The sequence below is a fragment of the Nicotiana tabacum genome, chromosome 1 (assembly GCF_000715075.1).
Source record: "Nicotiana tabacum cultivar K326 chromosome 1, ASM71507v2, whole genome shotgun sequence".
Lineage (NCBI taxonomy): Eukaryota > Viridiplantae > Streptophyta > Magnoliopsida > Solanales > Solanaceae > Nicotiana > Nicotiana tabacum.
In genome coordinates this window covers 135,243,813-135,264,875 of record NC_134080.1, presented here as the reverse complement: position 1 = coordinate 135,264,875, position 21,063 = coordinate 135,243,813, and the positions used below count along the sequence as shown (strand labels likewise).

The 21,063-nt window shown below is 36.2% G+C and overlaps 1 protein-coding gene across 11 annotated transcripts; it reads right to left on the bottom strand.

The window, feature by feature from the left end:
- Window positions 1-9,550: 9,550 nt before the first annotated feature.
- LOC142181148 (uncharacterized) lies at window positions 9,551-18,977 on the bottom strand. Of its 11 annotated transcripts, none has more exons than XR_012709501.1 (11): window positions 18,838-18,977; window positions 17,828-17,927; window positions 16,324-17,290; window positions 15,122-15,201; window positions 13,489-13,980; window positions 13,170-13,409; window positions 12,886-13,089; window positions 12,023-12,109; window positions 11,823-11,934; window positions 11,277-11,715; window positions 9,551-9,754 (listed from the first exon to the last, which is right to left on the bottom strand). XR_012709501.1 is itself a non-coding variant. In XM_075253542.1 (5 exons), exons 4-5 carry the CDS (start codon window positions 11,707-11,709, stop codon window positions 9,666-9,668), a joined length of 522 nt encoding a protein of 173 aa, XP_075109643.1. In that variant the 5' UTR covers window positions 11,710-11,715; window positions 11,823-11,934; window positions 12,023-12,109; window positions 13,145-13,279; the 3' UTR covers window positions 9,551-9,665. The 11 variants fall into 11 exon arrangements, 4 of the variants coding, with proteins under 4 accessions (XP_075109643.1, XP_075109640.1, XP_075109648.1 ...); XR_012709516.1 differs by lacking the exon at window positions 11,823-11,934 and having other exon boundaries at window positions 13,489-13,708; window positions 13,840-13,980; window positions 16,334-17,290; XR_012709496.1 differs by lacking the exon at window positions 11,823-11,934.
- Window positions 18,978-21,063: the final 2,086 nt, after the last annotated feature.

The window sequence follows — 21,063 nt, the reverse complement described above, 5'->3', positions numbered from 1 at the left end:
ATTCTCATCCCACAATTCAGCTATGACCTGGACGAATTTAAATATATCAAGGAGAAGAAAATTCTTACCTTATTTTTCAAGAAATATTCTTATTCCACCTTACTTCACATAGAAGAAAGCCCGAATAAATCAACGTGCAAAACGGAACAACGAAATCGAGACGGTGCACAAAACTCGTAGATTGTCTTTGAGAAAGATTACACTCTTCTTGCCTAAGTTACCAACTCACGTTGATGATATATATCCATTTGATGTTATATTGGTGCTATGCATAATTTCCAAAGATAAAAGGTTGCTTAATATGTTTTCGCATCTCGTGAAAATGAAAGAACCAAAGTTCTTGCTGCCTAGTTACATCTAACTAAAGTGATAAGGGATCATATTTGCTGCAATTTTCTCCTAATAAGAAGACCAAAGAAAGTGTTTTATCCATCATGGTATGTGGGGTCCACTCACCTCTTCGTTGTATTACTATACCACCAACTTATTCCAAGTGTCCACTCATGAATCCTATAAAGGACATTAGTCATATATTACATCATTTTCACGACTCCATGTGGACATGCCAATTTTATACTTATCCTCTTATTTAATACTTACTTTATCCCACCTATAATTAAATAATTAGTAAATTATCCATAAAATTAATTCTAGAACTTAATTGACTTAAACACTATACCTTACTATCATGGTCATGTAGTACCATATAAAATAAATACATACACTATTATTTAAAACATCCATGTAAATACATACACTATTATTTTATTAAAATATCCATGTAAAAATACATATATTTTCTCAACTTCTAATTTTCCTAATCTCATATAAAGAGTACAAATTTTCGTACACTTAATTCTTAAAATGGTAAAGAAATAACCTTATTTTCTTGTGAGAAAATAATTTCTATCTTTACAATAAATAAAATCTCATAAACTTTCTTCTATTATGTGTATAATTTAAAGCATATTCGGAAGTAGTAATATTAATAACTATATACAATCATATATTTTTTTCAAACTATTTTACAAAAATATTCTGCTCAAATACCATATCAAATATGTATAACGGTGTCAAGGTTGTTAAAACTATGGGGTCCTATAGTTACAAATCCTCTATAATCTCATGAATGGTCTTAATCCCTTCAAGCTCATATGAATTACTACGACTTATCCTAGTATTAAAGTACGGGGTGTAATAGTTTTTCCCGGTCGGAGGCCTCCCTCAGCTCCGCTTGAACAACCTCGGCATCCCTTAAGTATACTACGATAGTCTTATCAGTCATAGCCTTCATCTTCTCAACTTCAGCCTTGGCCTCTGCAACCTCGACCCCGACTTTAGTAAGTTCTGTCTCTAGCTCCTCAATTTTCTTGGCCTGGGCAGATTCTTCACTTTAATACCTCGAAGCTGAGTTTCAACCAAGGCCAGTTGGGCTATAGCAGCCTTTTTATCTGCAGCGAGCCGATCCATGTTCTCTTTCCATCGGTGGCAGTCAGCCTTAACTTGATCGACCTCGCCCCGGAGCTGCCCAATCATCTCCATCTTTTGTTGCAGCTGAGACATCAGAGTATTAGCCTCCGCAGTAAGGCCAAGAAGGCCATACTCCGTTAAAATCACAATTACCTGCTGTCGAGTCCCCTTTTTCCCTTTTGCATCGGAAAATCAGGTTTATGACATTTTGGGTGTAGGACAACTCATTCCTTTTGGGAACTGGGTTTTGCATTTGAAGAGTCACCACCTAATGAGTTAAGGTGCATTAGGACACCTATAAAGTTCATTTCTAAGTTTGGTTTGATAACCAGAGATGGGGTAAGGGCTTGAAATTATCCTAAGGGGAAGGTGTTAGGCACCCCTCAGGATCCACTAGTGTGGTTCCCGGCCAGACAGTTTTGTGAATTTATACAATTAGCAAATAGACAAGTATAGGCTCAAGTATTAGGGGATTTAGGTTTAAACACATAAGGGTTTGAAAGAACAATCATTAAAGGCGAATTTTGAAAGGGAGTTATATTTTTTACAAATACTTGAAAATATAAAATGAGAGAGGAGTCCTAGGTTTATTTATAATATGGATCACATCAATGCGATACCCGGTATGACACTCCTCAAAAGAGGGGATACACGTGGTATTAGCGCACTGGTCATAATATCCATATCTACCCTTCCCACTCGTTAAGGTATTAAAGCGTGGATTGGTCTCGACCTCTATTGCATGCTATTACTCGTCCCATTCCTATCAGTCCCGGAGGAATTGAGGACTACTATTCCTAGAAGAAGGAGGATTTTAGGCTGACTCTTAGGTTTTAAAGGTAAAAGACTAAGGAGACAATCAAAACACATAGGACTGCATTTTAGGGGAAAACATGTAAGCAACCAAAAGGCTCATATATACCTCCTCAAGTAAAGCACATAAGTAGCATGACCCAAACACATTTAAGGTCAGAATTTAAAAATACTAAGACAAGAGAAGTTTAGTTGTTGAAGCAGACCAGTTTATTACATAACTCAGATAAGAAGTCCGAATCAGGCCTGCCTGCTGGTTGTAGCAGTTACTAGTTAACAAAGGAGGATTCAGTTTTGTTGTTATCACCTAAGGCTCGCCTAAGTGTGTTGATGATATCCTATAAGCATGATGTCTATTATTGATTTAGAATGTAGCAAAGTAGTAACAGTTTTAAACGAGCGATTTAGGGATCCTATAGGCATGCTTTCTAAACCGTATTAATAAAAGGAGTAGGTTGTTTAAGACTGATTCATAATAATACGAGTCAAACTGATTTTAAATTAGACTGGTTTTAGATCCTATAGGCACGATCTCTATCATTGCTGATTTTTTAACTCTTATAGACATGATATCTAGTTGAACGTGAAACGAAGCAGGTAGGATTTGCTTGAAATTCCTATAGGCATGATTTTTATAAGAAATACTGATTTCAACATGATGAACATGATGTCTGATTATAGCCGTTTAGATCTTTAGGCATGGTGTCTAAGTGTGGTAATAAAACATGCAGAATTTAAAACAGGTCCTATAGGCAGGTTATCTAGATGTAGAATTAAAACATGCAGAATTTAAAGAAACAGATCCTATAGGCATGGTGTCTAAAAACATGCAGAATTTAAAACAGGTCCTATAGGCATGTTATCTAGATGTAGAATTAAAACATGCAGAATTTAAAGAAACAGATCCTATAGGCATGTTATCTACCTTTCTAATAGCTAAACATGCATAATCACTCATTCCTTTTCACTAACCAGCCCCCAATATTTGTTCCAAATTATTACAGACCAAATATTGAATTACATCAGAATAGTGTAAAAGAAGAAGTTACAACCATAAGAAGCCTGATTCTTGACTTCCTCTCTGAGTTATGGAATAAACCACCTCAAGCAGCACTTGTTTCGAAGCCTTTCTCAGACCTGGGTGTGTCAAAGTTCCCTAAGGGTCTCAAAAGGACCCCGGGCAGTACTTACACCCAGGTTTGCATAACTAGATAAAGATGAGTCCAGTGTTGAAGGGCCAACCCTTATGTGTCCAAGTTCAGAGGGAGCTCATGGGTCCCAAGGCAAGGCTCACACAAGAGGGGCAGAACCTAAGTTCTAAGAGTGTAGTGGAAATGCAGAAACAAAGATTTATTTAAAACTGGATTGAGAATAGTAAGGGGTAAGGGTAATTTGAAAACAGTACTAGTAAAACTTAAATTACACAGAATCAGTACTTGCACAAAGGGGTCAGAGGCTTTAAGAATACATTGCATGAAGCATATGACCCCAGGAAGGGTCAGGTTTGGACATGCACAACAATAGATGATGCTGGCATGCCCACAAACCAGTCAGAGAACATAAACACAAAGAGGGGATGTGGGGTTTGGGATTCATACACATAGGGTAACATTAATTAAAAGGGGCATGAAACATATTTCACATGCTAGTAATGTAACTTGATTGCAGGAATATAAGCAAAGTAGACAAGAATAAGAGAAGTTGGGTCAATTAAAGAAACATGTTGTGGTTGATGCTTGAAGATTAACTAGGACATACCAGTAAGAAGCAAAGTGCAGAAATAAAAAGTGAGCAAATTTTCATAGCCTAGCCTTGGCTTTCAGCTGGCTAGGCAAAGCAGTAGCACAAAGAGTAGTAGAGAAAAGAGAGAGAGTTTTGAGTGAAGTGTGTGTTCTGAACTCAGATGGTTCGTTCGTTCGTGTCTTTGAAAGAAGAGGGGTGCAGGTTATTTATAGTTTTTGAAAACGAGTGAAGGATAAGTAATAAGATACAAACATGGAAATAATTGCAAGTCAGAATCAATTACACAAGTGATTCCCATTAATTAAGGGATCGCTGTTTAACGGGTAGTAACAGATTCAAATAAGGAAAGAAATCAGTTTGGGAATAGATTGATTATTGCCATATAAGGGGTAATAAAATCATGCAGTGAACAATCAAGTCTGAGTACAAAATATGCTTATTTTAGGAAAGAAATTAGCAAGGTAAAACATCACGGTAAAGGGAAAGGAATCAATTAATTTTAAATAGGCGAGTGAAATCAGGGCTCATATAAGAAAAGCTTTTGAAATCAGTCACAAAATCAAGGTCAATCAAGAAAGAAACATGCTTCTATACTTCAGTATATAAATAGAGTGAACAGAAACATCAGACATGCGAGGCCAAGTATATTGGTAAAAGAAACAACATACAATAGTAATAGAAATAAGCATAGGATTCGGTAGTGAACAAAGTTAGATAGTCAGGGCTCACACGTATAGCCAAAGTGAAGAAGAGAGTCAAAACAAGTATAGGTATCACAATAACAAGTGAGGAAACCTTTTGAGAAATCAGGGTTTCAACAATGGTCGAGTTTAAAAGATGGTAAAACTTAGAATCAGATGAATCACATAAAGAAAAAGAGAGTCTGAAACAAGGAACCTTAAATCGAATCAAGTATTCAAACAAACAATCTCATACCCAAAGACCTAAGGTTTTTAACAATAATAGAGTCTAAAAGGTGAAACAAATAAGTCAAACAAGAACGAGGGACTTTATTGAACCAATACACATTTAAACAAACAGTTTCAGAACTCAAATGAGACCACAAAAGGAACTAGGGTTTTAACATGCTGAAACAGATAGAAGAACGACATGAGCAAAATCACAAACACGTTTAAATCAGAGATCTTTGAAAAGCAAAACTTAAAGGAAAACCCTAATCGGAGAAGCTGAAGGGTCGTATTGAAAGAAAGTTGAAAAACTTTCGAGAAAGCACTTAAAAACTCATAGCAAGTACAGATCTAAAGTAGATCTAAAAGAAAAATCAAAAGATCTTAAAGATTAGGGTTTTGAAAACCCAGAAAAGGTGAGAAAGACCTTGAAATTTTCTGATCTAACCAGGAAAGTCAAGGATTTGCCTTGAAAGGCCATGAATGGCCGGGGATAGGTCGTGGATGGCCGGAGAAAAGCCATGAACAAAAGTCGAGCAAGGACTGGACCAAATTCCTTCGAGGACTAGCCATGAAACCACAGAGACCAACATCCAAGAGCCATGAGAGGCTGATACATGTCTCAAATGACCACGAGAGGCCATGGATTAGGAAGGTATTAGGGTGGGGTGAGAGGGCGGCATATAGGGTTCATGAGAGTTTCAGAGAGAGTTGAGAGATAAGGGAGATTCAAGGGCAGCGGTAGGTGAGAAATGAGATAGGTTTAGGGGTCGTTTGGGGTTAAAAATGAAAGGGGGAATGGTGGCCGTTGATCTAAATGATTAATGGGCAGGATTAAAGGGGTTAGGGGGGGGAGTCCGGGTTGGGTCGTTTAAATGGGTTAGGGGGTTTGGTTTGAGTGGGAATTGGGCCGGGAAAATTGGGTTCAAATTGGGGTCAAATTAGGCTATAATTGAAATGCAATTGGGCTATCATTTAAATAGCCATTTTATCCCTTTTAAAATTATAAAAATAGTAAATTAATTTCTAGAAATAAATTGAAAGTACAAAATGATTTATAACATATAATTAACAATTTAAAAATACTGGACTTAATTTTGTGAATATAAAATACAATTGAATCTTAAAGGGTTAATATTGCAATTATATGCAATTTAGCTTAAAAATACTAAATAATTTCGTAAAAATATGCAAAAATTACCTTAACTATATTTGAACATAAATATAAACGTCCAATAAATGAATTACCAAAAATAATAATTTTTGGAAATAATTATTAGGTTTTTGTAGGTAAAATAGTGAAATAAATTGATTTAAAAACCTTTAAAGATTAAGGAAAAATAATAAAGCATTTGGACATACTTATATATGCATACATATGTTATTTTGAAGTTATTTTGCCTATTTAAAATATATAGAAAAAATCCTGTTGATACCTAATTTTTCTTTGAGCTTTGGCCAAGTCAGCCCGAAAATCCTTGAGATCCTCCTTCTTTTGGCTACAGAGGAGCCTCAGGGCCTTCTCTTCATCCAAAGATTTCTTGAGCTCGACCTCATATTGGCCCAACTCGGCCCTGAACTTGATGACGACCTACACATGAAACGAAGACATGTCAGTCAAAGAAAGGGGAGGAAAGAGAAAATTACAACAATAAAAGATAGCATTTACCTGAGAGAAGAGATGTTGAGCCTCTTCAAAGAGGGTGGATGCATCATTAAGGTCAACACATCGTCAACCCTAGTGAAACAGTCCCGAAAAGGGTCTTCTTCGAGAACGTTGTTCGGGTCGGGTGTTCGCAGATCCAAAACATCCTTTATTGCCTCCTCAGAGTAGCATGGTAGACAAGAGGAGTGACCCATTGTCACGGCCCCGAGCTCCTCACTCCACTCTAATTAGCTTCGGCCCTCTTAGCACTTGTCCCCTCCAGCATATTTGTTGAAGGAGGGGGAATGATCTTGATCCTGGGGGGACTCGAGGGCTTTACCCGAGTTTTTCTTCGAAGATTCTTCACCAAGAGGCAAGGTCTCAGTTTTGGAGGACTTGATGGCCTCGACTGGTTTCCTAGTTCGGTGCACCAGTACCAACTCTTTGTCTTCGTTCTCTTCGTCTTCCTGATGTTGGATGGTTGAATCCAAATCCACATGGACAAGCTTCCTCCTTGGCCTTCAAATGGGGGCCCTTTCATCCTGGGGATCTTCGGGCTTCGAAGCCCTTTTTCTTTTGTTGTCTTTCCCTAATTTCAGAACAGAGGGCTCGGTCTCTTCCCCGGATGGGGCTGGCCTCATTTCAAAGACATCTTTGATGCATGCACAGATAAGCATGAATAAGGTGGAATCACCAATAAAAGTATCAAAATTCTAGGAAGAGAACTTACCATGAAGTTTGGCCTCCCATTTTCCCCTCGATAATTCGTGCCATTTGTGCTCATCGTACGAGGAGGTGGCAGCTAACTTTCGAACCCAACCCTCGAGGTTTGGGACCATATGGGGCATCCAAACAACACCTGCAGAAAATGTAAAAGCATTATGAAACACGGAAACGGAATATGAACGGGTATTTGGAGAAAAACTTCACTTACGATTAAAGTTCTATTTCTCCGGGAACGACATTTTCCCCTTGGGGATGACATATAAGGTCCTCATCCTAATAAACTGGCTCATCCAACCTCGATCTTTATCATCATCATTACTAGGGAAGAAAGCTTTCTTCGATCGACGTTGAAGCTTGATGAGCCCTTGAAACAGCTGAGGCCGATACAGCCGAATGAGATGGTTGAGGGTAAACTCAAATCCCTCGGCCTTGTTGAAAAAATAGCACAATATAATCACGATGCGCCAGCAGGAGGGATGGATCTGGCCGATGGTAATTTTGTACCTTCTGTAAAAATCGATCACTGTCAGATCGAGGGGACCCAATGTGAAGGGGTAAGTGTAAACACTTAAGAACCCCTCCATGTGAGTAGTGATACTTTCCTCGGGGTCGGGGATCTGTACCACGACCTCGTCTCCCCAGTCGCAATCCTTCTTCAAGGTTTTGCGGTATTTCTTCGATATCGAACTAATGTACCGAGATACATGTTCGCATCGGCCTGGGATATCGGGGGGATTTTCAATATTGATATCCTTCTTTATCATGCAAGGGCCGGGAGTGATTTCGTGAAGAGCTGACAGCGCCACCGATTTGGTCGGTCGGGAAGAAGAAGAGGAAGAAACCTTTTCTTTTTGAGGGACTATTTTAGAGGGTTTTGCCATAATTCTGGATTATAATATGCAGAAGCTAGCGGAGTTCGACTTTTTCCGGCACTAAGAAGGCGGTAGAAGCAGATAATGAAAGGAAACAGATGAAGAGAGAGAGAGAGAGAGATATATAGAGGAGGTTTAGAGGTGGTTTGAAGATTGAAGTAAAGTTTTCCCAGGGACTAGACCTTATATTTATAGATGGGCGACGATGGTTCAATGATGCTAGTGGACGACCATTACTGGCATGCATTTAATGTTTTGGGGAAGCTAACCGATGGGACTTTTCGGTCACTTCGAGCCCTTACGTCACAGGGATGACGTTATCATCAAGGGCTCCAAAAAATTGAGGTTCAAATCGTTTCTTATCATTTTACTCTAAGAAAAGCGGGGACTATCTGTATATGGTGAAATCAGGTGCCCCCGATTTAGTAGGCTCGATATGTTGCACCGATGGCAGAAGTTCGATAAAGACCAAGCTCGGGCTCGAAGGCAGAATAAGAGGCTCGAAGACCTAAGTGTTCGAGGAACATCGGAGCCAAGTATGACCAACTCCGAGATAGTGCCATTATAAGTTTGTTACATAAGGACAAGATTCTCACCACGCCCCCAAGATCATGGCATAAATTATGGAATTAATTTGTACGAATTAGTACAAATCCGTACTAGGCGGTTATACTGCTGTCCCAATAAGATTCTTTACTTTAAATGGAATGTACCCTATATCAGGGTACATTTCCTACTAGAAAATAGGCCTACGGCAACAGTAGGTAAATCGTTGCAATTGATAGGTCAACCGTTGCCATAGATATATTGGAACGGTTCAGCGATCGTGACATCCGCTCGCGTGCCAATAGATCTACAACAACAGTTTTTGGCAACGGTTGACCACACCGTTGCTATTGATCCAGCTATCGCAACAATTTTCCTTCTGTCTGAAGCAATGAGTGTTCATTTCAACTGCAACAGTTGAAAACCATTACCATATAGTTTATGCAATGGTTGTAAACTGTTACCATATTATTTACTACAATGGTTGGAAACTGTTACAATATAGTTTATTGCAACGTTTATTTACAGCTATTGTAACGGTTTCATTACGCTATCGTAACAGTTTTGTTTCTATTGCATGGGTTTCAATTGCCAATTGCATCAGTTTGTCACACTTTTTGGAACGGTTTGCAAGACCTATTGGAACGATTTAGAATGTCTATGGTAACAACATTTGTGCTTATTGCAACGGTTCTATTAGGTTATTTTAAACGTTTTATTGACATTACTACCTGGAAATATTTGTAATTATAACCTGGAAATTATATAAATAAAAAGATAAAACACTTCATAATCTTTCATGTGCAATAATCTAAGAATAAAGATAATAACAAAATGTTTTAACCCAATTACATAAGTTTTACAGTTCAACACTTCAAAAGTTAAAGTTTCAAATGTTATAACAAAAGACTCCAAGAATATCGACAACAACTCAAAATCTTCTTAAGTAAGGTCTAGATCTTCACTATCTCCACCTTCCCTTTCTTCAGTTGCTCCTCCTTCTCCATCTTCCCTTTCTTCAGTTGCTCCACCTACAAAAGAGAATAAATAAAGTCATTAAATAAGAATGGGTATAGTAGAATTTTCTTTAATTGTAACTTTGTAAGTAGAGAATGGGTTGGTTGCATCTTCCCTTTCATTCTTCTAATTGTAACTTTGTAAGTTGAGAAAGTTCCAACATTTCGGCACTTCAAACATGCAGTTTTGAAGTATACTAGACACAACATGTCATATCTCTTAAAGAATATAATTTGTTGTAATATAAAGTATCCAAGAGATTATGTTTCCAACTCTTTTTAGGATTACTGCAAAAATATCACAACCTAAGATTACATCACTGCTATGACTAACAAATTATAAAATTATAAAGACAAGATATGTAGCTGATTTCAGATATATGCTTGTGAACTGCATGCATACACACATCTAGGTCAAGACATATCCCTAATATGCATCTAAGATTCCATTACGAATGAGAACAAGTAAAGTTAATTTCAATCAGAATGCATTACAGTAATCAGACCTTCCACCCATGCCACACAAATACTGTATAGATTCCCCTATATTTTCTAGTTGTGAGAACTGTATAAATAACTTTAGCCTTTGTTGGCTAGAGAATGATTTCTATATATCAGTAGATACAAAGAAAAGTTAGACCATGACCCTAAACAACAACTAATAACAACTTTTAACTATTCTAGTCTTGGCTTTTATAAGCCAATGCCAAATATAAGAGAAAGAGCAAACGACAAAAAATGGGGGATAGGGGGGTAAAAGAAAAATCCTACTGCCAAAGCCAATGCCTGACTTTTTTGAAGTCCATCCAATGTCAAGACAGCCTAAAGTTAGCAAACAAGATAAATACATTTAGATATACAGTTAAATAGAACTATCATATCAGCCAATCTTAGAAGGTGTTGCATCAGAGAGCGCAAAGCCATCAGAAGATGGTTCATCCGAAAGTGCTGCTGAAACTGTGGACAAGTCTGATGGTGATGTTGAAAAAAAGGATTAATTGGCATACAATTTTTATCAAGTAACAAGTTGAGCACTATGTGAACTAGGTTTTTGTGGAGATCCAAAAAAGGCATTGAAAAGATTTTATCTTGTGTCAGACGATTGTTGTTGATTCAAGAACATATACTCCTTTGCATCATATTTTAAAAGGAGGCTATGTTCCTCACATGAATTTAATTTTTGTTGTTTATTAAGATACCAAGGTATAGTGCAGGATTTCTTATTTTTTGTTAGCAGGGGAACTTTAAACAGGAGACTTTTCTTTTATTTTTGATTGGAGCACCAATCAGAAGCATATAAAATTGCGTTCTACTTTCACGTGAGCACACCAATTTGCACTCTATTGCTTATCAAAAATATTTCTAGCTCTACTACCAAAATATTTCCCGTCAAACAGTCACTATGCCTTATCAGAGAGAGTAGTGGCAATAGAAAAGAAACAGAAATAGAAGAAGAAGAAGAAGAAGAAGAAGAAGAAGAAGAAGAAAGAGGAGGAGGAGAAGGAGGAGGAGGAAGAGACGAAGAGTACGTACTGACCTCGATTATTACTCCTAGTAGATAGACGATTGATTAGTTGCACAGCAGCTTGTTGTGCAGAAGAAGCAACTCCAGGTGAATGAGCATTGAAAGCTAGCATGCTGGGATCAACCTGTAAATCTGAATTCAGACGCTTAAGTTGTGAAATGATGTTAACTGCAACTTGTAGTTCCATGGCATCTTTTTGTGCATTAAACTTTTCCTGCATTCTTTGTTGCATCCTTTCTTCCATTTCCACCATTTTTTGTTGCAGCATCTCATCGGTAGAACTAGAGGTTCCAATATCTCCCACTTTTCTTTTTAAGGAAGTCTTGGTAACCCTACGTCCGTACAATCTTAGGCGTCCTGGATGCTCAGGTCCCATGACGGACGCAAACGCGTCAACAGATTGACTGTCATCTTCAGTTTCTTGTGTTGATTGTATTCTATCCATTTCAGCCTGCAAGACCAAGTTGAGGCAATTTTAGATTAGAAAGTATATAAAATTGAGTCAATAACTAATAACAGACAAATGATATAAACAAACTTTAAATTAGTAACTCGTACAATTTTATTAAGAGTATCCGCATACGAGGCCTTGTATACTTTATCGGGCTTTTTTTTTCTTGTAGCCACAAATATGTCCTTACTTGATAGAGGTTCAAGTTTCTTTTTTTTTCTGGTTACATAAAAAGTGGTATAAAATAGTTCAGATTATGGCTAGCAAGTTCATATTCAAAAGAATAATAAGAAAACAAATATCAAACCTCGCATATTCTAGCAAAACTTTTTTTTCAGCAAGTGTGTGGATACCTCAACTTTTTGCGATTCTCAGTGTTGATTTCTTTCATTTTCTGCAAAGTCAAGTGTAAACAAACATTTCATTCTCTAGTCATTAATGAATAAGCACAAACTAATGGAATGAATAGTTTGCAATATTTTATTCTCTTAATGGAATTTTTACCAGATCAACCAAGGATTTACCACTTTGGTTGTACTTTTTTTATTGGTAAAATAAATAGTATAGAGACGTGCAGAGGGGAAGCCAAATTACACTTGGTCTAAAAGATCATTTTCTTGTCATTCCCATTAAAGCAGCAGTTGATAACATGTTCTATATTTGAACAACCACCATACTGACTCTTTGTATGTCAGTCTTAGAGAATTCAAAAATGGTACATCTGGTTATTAATTAAAGCGCAAATTACAATCTAGAGATAAATACACTGTATTACTAGTCAAATGCTACTTATATGCAAGTTACTTCAGACAACTGTATACAGAAAATTAGCATCTCAACAACTTCCGTTAAAACTTGTGTAACAGTGTTTAACATGCAGTAGTTCTGAAGTATTGAAACCTGAAATGATTTACTCCACTTTGTTTTATCCAGACAGCTAAAATGCAGTAGAATAACATTTTAAAATGATAACAAGTAGAGAAAGTGAAAGTTGGAATTCTGAACACCAAGTTATAACTTCCCTTTCTGAACACAGAAACATCTACAACATGTAAATGTATAATGAATTGCAAACTATTCATTCCATTTCGTTCTCACCTAAGAACATGCTTTCTAAATAAACAAAAATCAGACATTTTAAGCAAATCATGGAACAATATTCAGTTTTACCTTGTAGGTATTAGAGTTCCAATATCTAAGAAGTTCCCTAAATTGAGAATCCGGAACATCAACCGGCCTATTCTCCATTCAAAGCTCGTCATTCTCATAAGGTTCAAAAAGGTCTTTATATAACTGGTTTTTTTACTTTCTCCAAGCATTTGAAATTGATTGAAAACCCCACTTTTTTGCACCTTCATGAATATCATATTTTCCCTACAAATTTAGAGCAGTTAGGTTGGTGTAAATAATATGAAATATCCACACACACCTATTGAATATTGCGAATTTTAAACCTTGACATATTTCCACATATCTTCTTTTGTCTCAAGTTTCCTCCAATCAAACACATTAAGAGGACAAAAGGTCGCATTCCTTTCCAATGTACCAAAGAAGCTACCCAACTCATTTACATCATCATCAGTAGGACCTATGAGTTGATTGTTCTCATTTAGCATAATTTGATTTCGCTCTTTCCTACCATGAACACTTTGCATCTGAGGTTTTTCCTCTTTTTCGTTTTTCAGCAGAAGGACCTACATTAATATGAAGTAAGAATAATCACCAAAAGTCATTACATTATTGAATTTGATGATTGAAATCTATATGTTCTACCTTGTTCCTCGGATTGCTCGTTTGTTTCATGATTGGAAGAATCCTCAACTTGTTACTTGGACCGTTTGTGAAGTACGAGTGGTGGAATCCAGTGATAGTTGTTGCAATTGTTTACGTACTGCTTGTGATGTAAGAGAGCTAGAGTTCAGTGGAATATGTTGCACTTGCTCATGTACTGTTTGTGCTGGTGCAGAATTAGAATGCAGAGGCAGCGATCCACCTGTAGAAGTAGAATGATGCAATTGTTCACGCACTACTTGTGATGCAGAAGGTGTAGAGTTCAGTGGCATTTGTTGCACTTGCTCATGTACTGTTTGTGCTGGTGTAGAAGTAAAATGCAGAGGCAGTGACCTTGGAGCTTTAATAACTCTGTTTGTTTTCAATACGAAACCTTTAGGTTTCGCAAAGATGCAAGTGATCCAGCTGTAATGCATTTTGTTAATTTTTTTATTTTTACTTGAGCGCCCTTCCTGATTCATGATCCGCTTTCCTCTATTCAAAATTAGATACACATGAGAGCCAAGAAATATTTGAACACAAACAATAGAATCAATTGAGTAACTTCATACTGCTAAGATACAAACAGTAGGTACAAGAGTCATGGTAAAGAAATTTAGCCTGAACTTATTCAACTTCAGTGAAACCAGCTAGTCAAAGACGAAAAGTATCTAGGATCGCTAGATCTGGGGGCTTTAAGCTCAAAACAGATTTAAAGCAAGTGTTTTTTAAAAATAGGCACTAATGAAGAAAAAAAATAAAAGATAAATGTTGTAAAAAACTATAACTATAAAAACAAGCAACAATTATATGGACAAACGGATTGATAAAACTTAATTAATAAAGTAAAATGACTTTCCCCTGTTTTGATATCCTCTATTAAGTTAAGAGGTATATATATAACAATATTTTTTTTAACTTACTTATCAAAATTTTATGTTCTGTTGGGGGATGTTTAAACTTCTATTCGTTGTGGCTGAACAATCTTATATTTTTCCCTCACTCCCTCTCTCATTCCCTCCATAGAAGAGGAAAAAAAAGTACCTGCCGATTTAACCGCGATACAAAATACTATTTCTGCTCATTAGAAGATGCTCACTAAGAAGGGTATGAGAGAAATGGGCGAAACATACTCACATGAGCATGTTATCGCGGCCTAAATCATATGCTCTTGATGTGTTGCAACAGCTAAAAGGAGCATGTGTGACAGGAAGCAGCAGACAGAGTGAGGCCTAAATCCCTTTTTTGCATTCTTTGTGCATGCATCGGGATGGATTGTCCATGGCCGTACATAAATATCAAATACTTGGGCAAGAAAAGGAAGCCAAGCTCAAGCCCCATTTGAGAAATGGTATTAAAGGAATGGAAATTGTATATGCGCAGGAGGCTATAACATGCAATGGAATTGGAATACACAAGTATTGAGCAGTACACTTTGATGGGCTAATTTTGCAATCAAATGTGCGCAAATTCAGAGAGTGACTATAAAATGGACAGAGATCTCTACTAAATTGGATCATTAAAATGCTTTAGGTTGAGGAATTTGAGAGCAAACACTTGAATATTGATCTCAAATTATAAGTATTGTAGCACGACAAGAATGTAACACGACAAGTGTTATAAATGTTATCCTCACCTCAATTATCTATCAACTCAAGCCTCGACCGGTTGCTATCAACAAGTGCAACGATATCACAAGATCCAGATCCAAAAATCCTGCAAAATTGAAGCATCAGAATAAAATACTAAAGGAAAAAACAAATAAAAATATATTAAAAAGAACAGTATTAGAAACAAGAGTAATTATAAAATATTGGTAAAAAACATTATCACTCACTCAAACAAGAATATATTTAAAAGAATTTCAGAATTTCAGAATTTCCCTCTTTAATCATCCGATTCCATCCAGTCCCAATCAGTATCGTCAAACTCATCCTCCTCTTCCGATGTTTCTATAATTGTATCATTTGAATGTTGTACATTATATGGAATATCAACGACTTCAACGGGTACGTCGTCTCTAGACCATCTAACGTCAGCATCAACTAATCCACTTAAAGAACCAATGTCATCATTTAGGACAATTCTCTTGCTCTAAATCATACAAATCAACAGGACTTTATTCCTTGCATAATAAACATCTTTCTCAACTGGATCCTCCACATAAAAAACTTGATAAACTTGTGATGCCAACACAAAAGAGTCATCTGTACTAAATAATCTGTTAAAGTATACACGAGTTAACCCATATTCATCTATTTCGTTACGTAACCAATCACATCTAAATATTACAACGCTAAAACAACCCCAATAATCAATCTCAATGATATCCTGAATAGCTCCATAATAGATAGCCTCACCATCGATGAGATTTTGATCCCTAGAGCTAGCAAAGCTATCGGTTGTTGCCGATAAAGTCACTCAACTATTTTGAGTCTTGCATCGAAAATCCTGTTCTATGGTATGAAATCGGTATCCATTAATAAAATATATAGTATATCTTTTGGCGATCGTATTAGGCCGTTTAGCTAGCCATCTTAAATAATCGGGTTCTTCAATATTTTTGACTTTTTCTGCAAACCAATTGTTGAATTCCCGACTATGCTTCCTTGCCCTTTCCCATGCATTTGATCTACTGTGACTACCAATTAAATTCTTATGTTCCTTGCAATCATGAATTTTATAAAATCAATCATACCATGCAAATCATCACTTGATCGTATTATGTTCATGCAAATCCATGATGATAAATTATAGTTCATTAACATGACAGGCCACGTGCTATGAGAAATGCTCATGGTTTGCAATGGATTGAAACCATTACTTGAAAGACCCAACCTAACATTACATGGATCTCTGGAGAAGTCTGGGTGTAGAGAATCAAAATCCTTCCAAGCTTCTCCATCAGCAGGATGCCTCATATTCCCATCATTGGGTCGTTCATTAGCATGCCATCTCATTGCAATGACTGTTGCAGGACACATGAATATCCTCTGAAGCCTAGGCTTTAAGGGAAAGTACCTTAAAACCTTTACTGGGATTTTAGAGCTTGTATTAGTTAAGGAAGCATCAACAACTTTCCATCGAGAAGCCCCACAAACAAAGCAATTATCGGCTTTTGCATTGTCTTTCCAAAATAACATGCAATCATTAGGGCATGCATGTATTTTTTCATAATGAAGACCCAAATCTTTTATCATGTTTCTAGCCTTGTTGAAAGATTCTGGCAACTGAGCAAAGGGAAATACCTCTTTTAACAACTCTAGCATATCTGAAAAGGCCACATTACTCAATCCATGCAAGGATTTAAACACGTACAACCGAATAGTAAAACTCAATTTAGTGAAGGTTTCACACCCAGGATATAATTCTTGTTTGCCTTCCTCTAATAATCTGAAAAATCTCTTAGCATCTTCAGATAGAGTCTCTCTCATCTGTTCTTCATGTTCTGCCTCACCTTCTACATTTCTAAAGGTATCATGAAGTAATCCATCGATATCATCACGCATGTTAGAACCTTCATCATCATTGCTTTGGTGAGGTGCATTTCTACAGGAAAACCCCTTCCCCATGGAAAACTCATTTGGTGTAACCATCAACAAAATCATTAACAACAAAGTGATCCTCCACCATATTTCTATAGTGCCAATAACGAATAATATACTTTTTGCAAGTGCATAATATTTCATTTCCCTGGGAAGCTCGTTCAAATGCCTTATCAAAAAAATTGTTCACTTCACGGATATATTCATCCATCCATCTTAGGAGATACATCCAACTTTTATCTCCATTATCCATTGAAATCCTATACGATAAAATTAAAGCAACAAAATTAACTAAATAAACTTACATATAATAAGATATTGACCAATGCTTTTAAAGGTGAAAACTCAGAAGGAGGAGCAACTGAAGAGAAGTGGGATATTTATTTTTAATTTTAACATAGATAATCAATTTTAACATAGTGCATTTGTATATTTTTATGAGTTTTATGCATGCTGACATAATAAATATCTAGCTAGTTGGGTAACTCTAAGAAATAGGTTGACTTTTTTGTATTCTTGCAAGAAAAAAGTTACAGAACAATATTAAATAACAATGCTTGCCTATTCCATCATTTGTAGTACTTTAATTTAGAGCCGTACTCAACCCATGCATTCAGTTCTAAAAAAATTAGACTTCATCAACATGTTGTAACTTAACTCAAGGCATCATTAGTTAAACCCCAAAATAACAATATAAACTAATTTCGAGTAACATACATAACAAGATAAATAAGCGAAATACACAAATACACTAGCAGCAAATCCAATTACCAAAAATTTAAATTAAGATAACTTACCATCAACGAGTGTTTCCTAAGTTACCAGCAATGATTTCTCCTCGGCTACCAAAAATAAACTTTCTCTAAGGTAATAATATCTATATCACCAAAGAAGGTTCTATAGTTCAACAAGGAGTAGCATGCAAAAAAAAGAAATTGACATCAGAAAGGGATTACCTGGAGAGTATTCGAGCAAAGAAAATAAGAAATAATCTTGCCTTAGATATAAAAACAAACTAATTAGACTCAAAGGAGTTTAAACCACCACCGATCACAACTGAAATTTTGCAAAACAGTGCATAAATTACACTCAAATAGTGCATATTCTGACCCAAAACTTAACTCAAACTGCAAATTTTCTGCAGCTAACAGAGGAGCAAACGGACAGAATTCTGGTGCAAATAACCAGAAATTTCAAATTTGCATTTTTCATCACACTGTCCTCCCAATACCAAAAATATTGAATCAAGAATCAGTCGAACAATTGAATAGAGAATCCAAATTTCTAAATTTTTCTTTGTGCTCATAAATTGCAGGATATAAAGTAAAACTCACTATCATATTGCTAAATCATCAGGCTTTGCCTCCTAATTCACATAAAATCTTGGCAATATTCTAAACAACTTTATTAATTATCAATCTAAAATATAGAGGCGGGGAGTAACTTCCATCTACATGTAAATAATCAGTTAATATACCATTAAGCTGGGACATCAATTCTAGGGGGAAAAAGGATAAATGTTCTAAAATGAAGCATACAAAGAAGCATGCCTATATTGTTATTTAACAGAGAAGATGCCTATATTGTTATTCAAGATAACAAAGAGTCAAAAACTTTAGCTATCGACACTAGTATATCTGAAGTGTAAAGATAGATGTCAAACTGACTAAAGGATTATAGAACGAGTTTATATAGATCTAAAACATGATATATAATACCAAATTTATTTCGCTTGAACTAAAGAATAAGGCCAGATTTCTCGATTAAGAGCCAGAAAGTGCAAAAAGAGCAAAAAAAATCTTATTACCTTCGTATTTTTGGGTCTCCGAATTGTTTCTCCTTAGTTTGTAAATGATTATGGAAAAAATTGAGGGTTTTTCAGGGCATCAGAGAGAGAGATATGGGGGTATCAGAGTTTATAGCAGTGTATCAGTGAATAAGAAGAAGAAGATGACTCGGTGTTTTTACTTTGGGGGTATCAGCTAGCATTGGGGGTATCGCAGTTAATGGGGAAAGTGCCAAAAAAAATTATTTAATATTTAGATTATTAAAATTATTAAAAAATAAAAAGAATAGGGGTTATTTTGGCGAGTGTAATAAAATTCATGAGGGAAAATAAGGGGGGAAAAATAACCGTTCCAATAGAAATTTTTACAACGAAAGCGTTCCCGCAAATAGTTTTATTGGGACGGTTCATATAACCGTTGGGCCAGATGCATCTATGGCAACGGTTGTTTTACAATTGCAACGGTTCTATAGTTAAAGTGTGTTGATATCACCTAAATGCTACTGTAACAGTTGTAACCATTACCATACAGGTTCTATGGCAATGGTTGTTGAACCATTGCTAAAATAACTGTTGCCATAGGCCCATTTTCTGGTAGTATTTTAGGCTTACATCATGCCTTGTTGATATTGTTATTGATTTATGTTTGTTGTTTGCCTTGAGAAGAAGCGAGATTGAGTTAGCTTATTAAATGTTTTTGAAAGGAGTCGGAATTGAGGAAAAGTTGGGAACTTAAAATTTTTCATTTGAAATTCGTAATTTAAAAAGAATTGAGGAATACTTTAATAACTTAAGAAATCTATGTGTAACCGCGTCGCACGTATGATCCCCGAGAGAGGTAATTCCTTAAACTTATATTTGACCGCGTTGCAAGTATGATTCGCGAGCGGGAAAATCCCTTAAACTTATATTTTACCGCGTCGCAAGTATGATTCGCGAGCGAGGTAACTCCTTCTACTACTCTCTTGGGAGCGGGCCAATCGCCTCGGTAGGTAATAAATACATCTGTGGTTCGCGCCATTCGACCCTCGGCAGTGCACAATTTCCTATATATATATATATATTATCCTCGTGGAATCGTGCGTAATATTTGGCAAAAATCCAGCGTATCTGAGCATTTTTCCCTGATTTGAATTATGACAACCTTTTTGATGAAATCCATTGTATTTATATATACATGCTCCGGTTACGGAGGGAACTTGCTAGTTGAGAGCTTGAGTAAATTGTAAAGAGAGAAATTGTACCACGTATTTTATACCTGTTTGTTTCATATAATTACTCTATTTCATATTTATTCACTTCCTTACTGCACCTGATATTATTGGACCACTAGTAAGTGTCAAAGTCGACCCCTCGTTACTACTTCTTTGAGGTTAGACTGGATACTTATTGGGTACGCGTTATTTTCGTACTCATACTACACTTGCTGTACATTTTATTGTACAGGCACATGTATGTCTAGTGGCCTCGTGGGCACGACGGCATGGTTCATACAGAGATTTAGGTGAGCTGCATCTTATGAGACGATTCGCAGCCAGCAAAGTCTCCTTCAGAGTATTTGGATTTTCTTTTCTGTCCAGTTTGTACACCGTGCAGTTATTGTATTTCATTTTATTTCTTAGTAATTGCTCATGCACTTGTGACACCGAGTTCTGGGATGATGATGGGATATTCAGTAATGAAATGGTAAACATTTTTATTTAGTTTGTAAAGTTCATCTGTTACTAGTGAAATTGAAGGAAACTTTATGATTTTAAAAATATAAAAAGAGAATTTAATTAACTATTTAGTGTTGGCTAGCCTGACAGAGTGTTCGACGTCATCACGACCTTTAATGGATTTTGGGTCATGGCAATTCTTCTGTGTTAAGTCTGCTTCACTAAATGCAGCACGAATTGCCACTAATACATAGCCGTGGAATATGAGCATTCAGTTTTTCCTAATCCTCTCAATATGTTTAGGCTGCTAAGACGAAGGTGTATATTCTTCTGTGTTAAGTCTACCATCTCTTTACTCACTAAATGCAACACTAATAGCCACTAATAATCTTCTAGCAGAGATTAAGTACTTATAGCATGAAGAGTGGTAATTAAATTAGAAAATGAATGAAAGAAGAAATTACGCAGCAAAATTAATGTGAAGGAACGATATCAAATTTGTGCAAAGTATTTCTGTCAAACGGTTGAGGAAGACGAAAAGGTATAAAAATAAGGAAATTAAAAGTAACCTATGAAAAGATTGAAATAA

Coding starts and splice junctions, on each gene's coding strand:
- LOC142181148 (XM_075253531.1), bottom strand. CDS start 17,174: ATGAAATATTATGCACTTGCAAAAAGTATATTATTCGTTATTGGCACT. Junction 15,202..16,323: donor AGAGATCCATGTAATGTTAG/GTTGGGTCTTTC, acceptor TCAATTTTGCAG/GATTTTTGGATCTGGATCTT.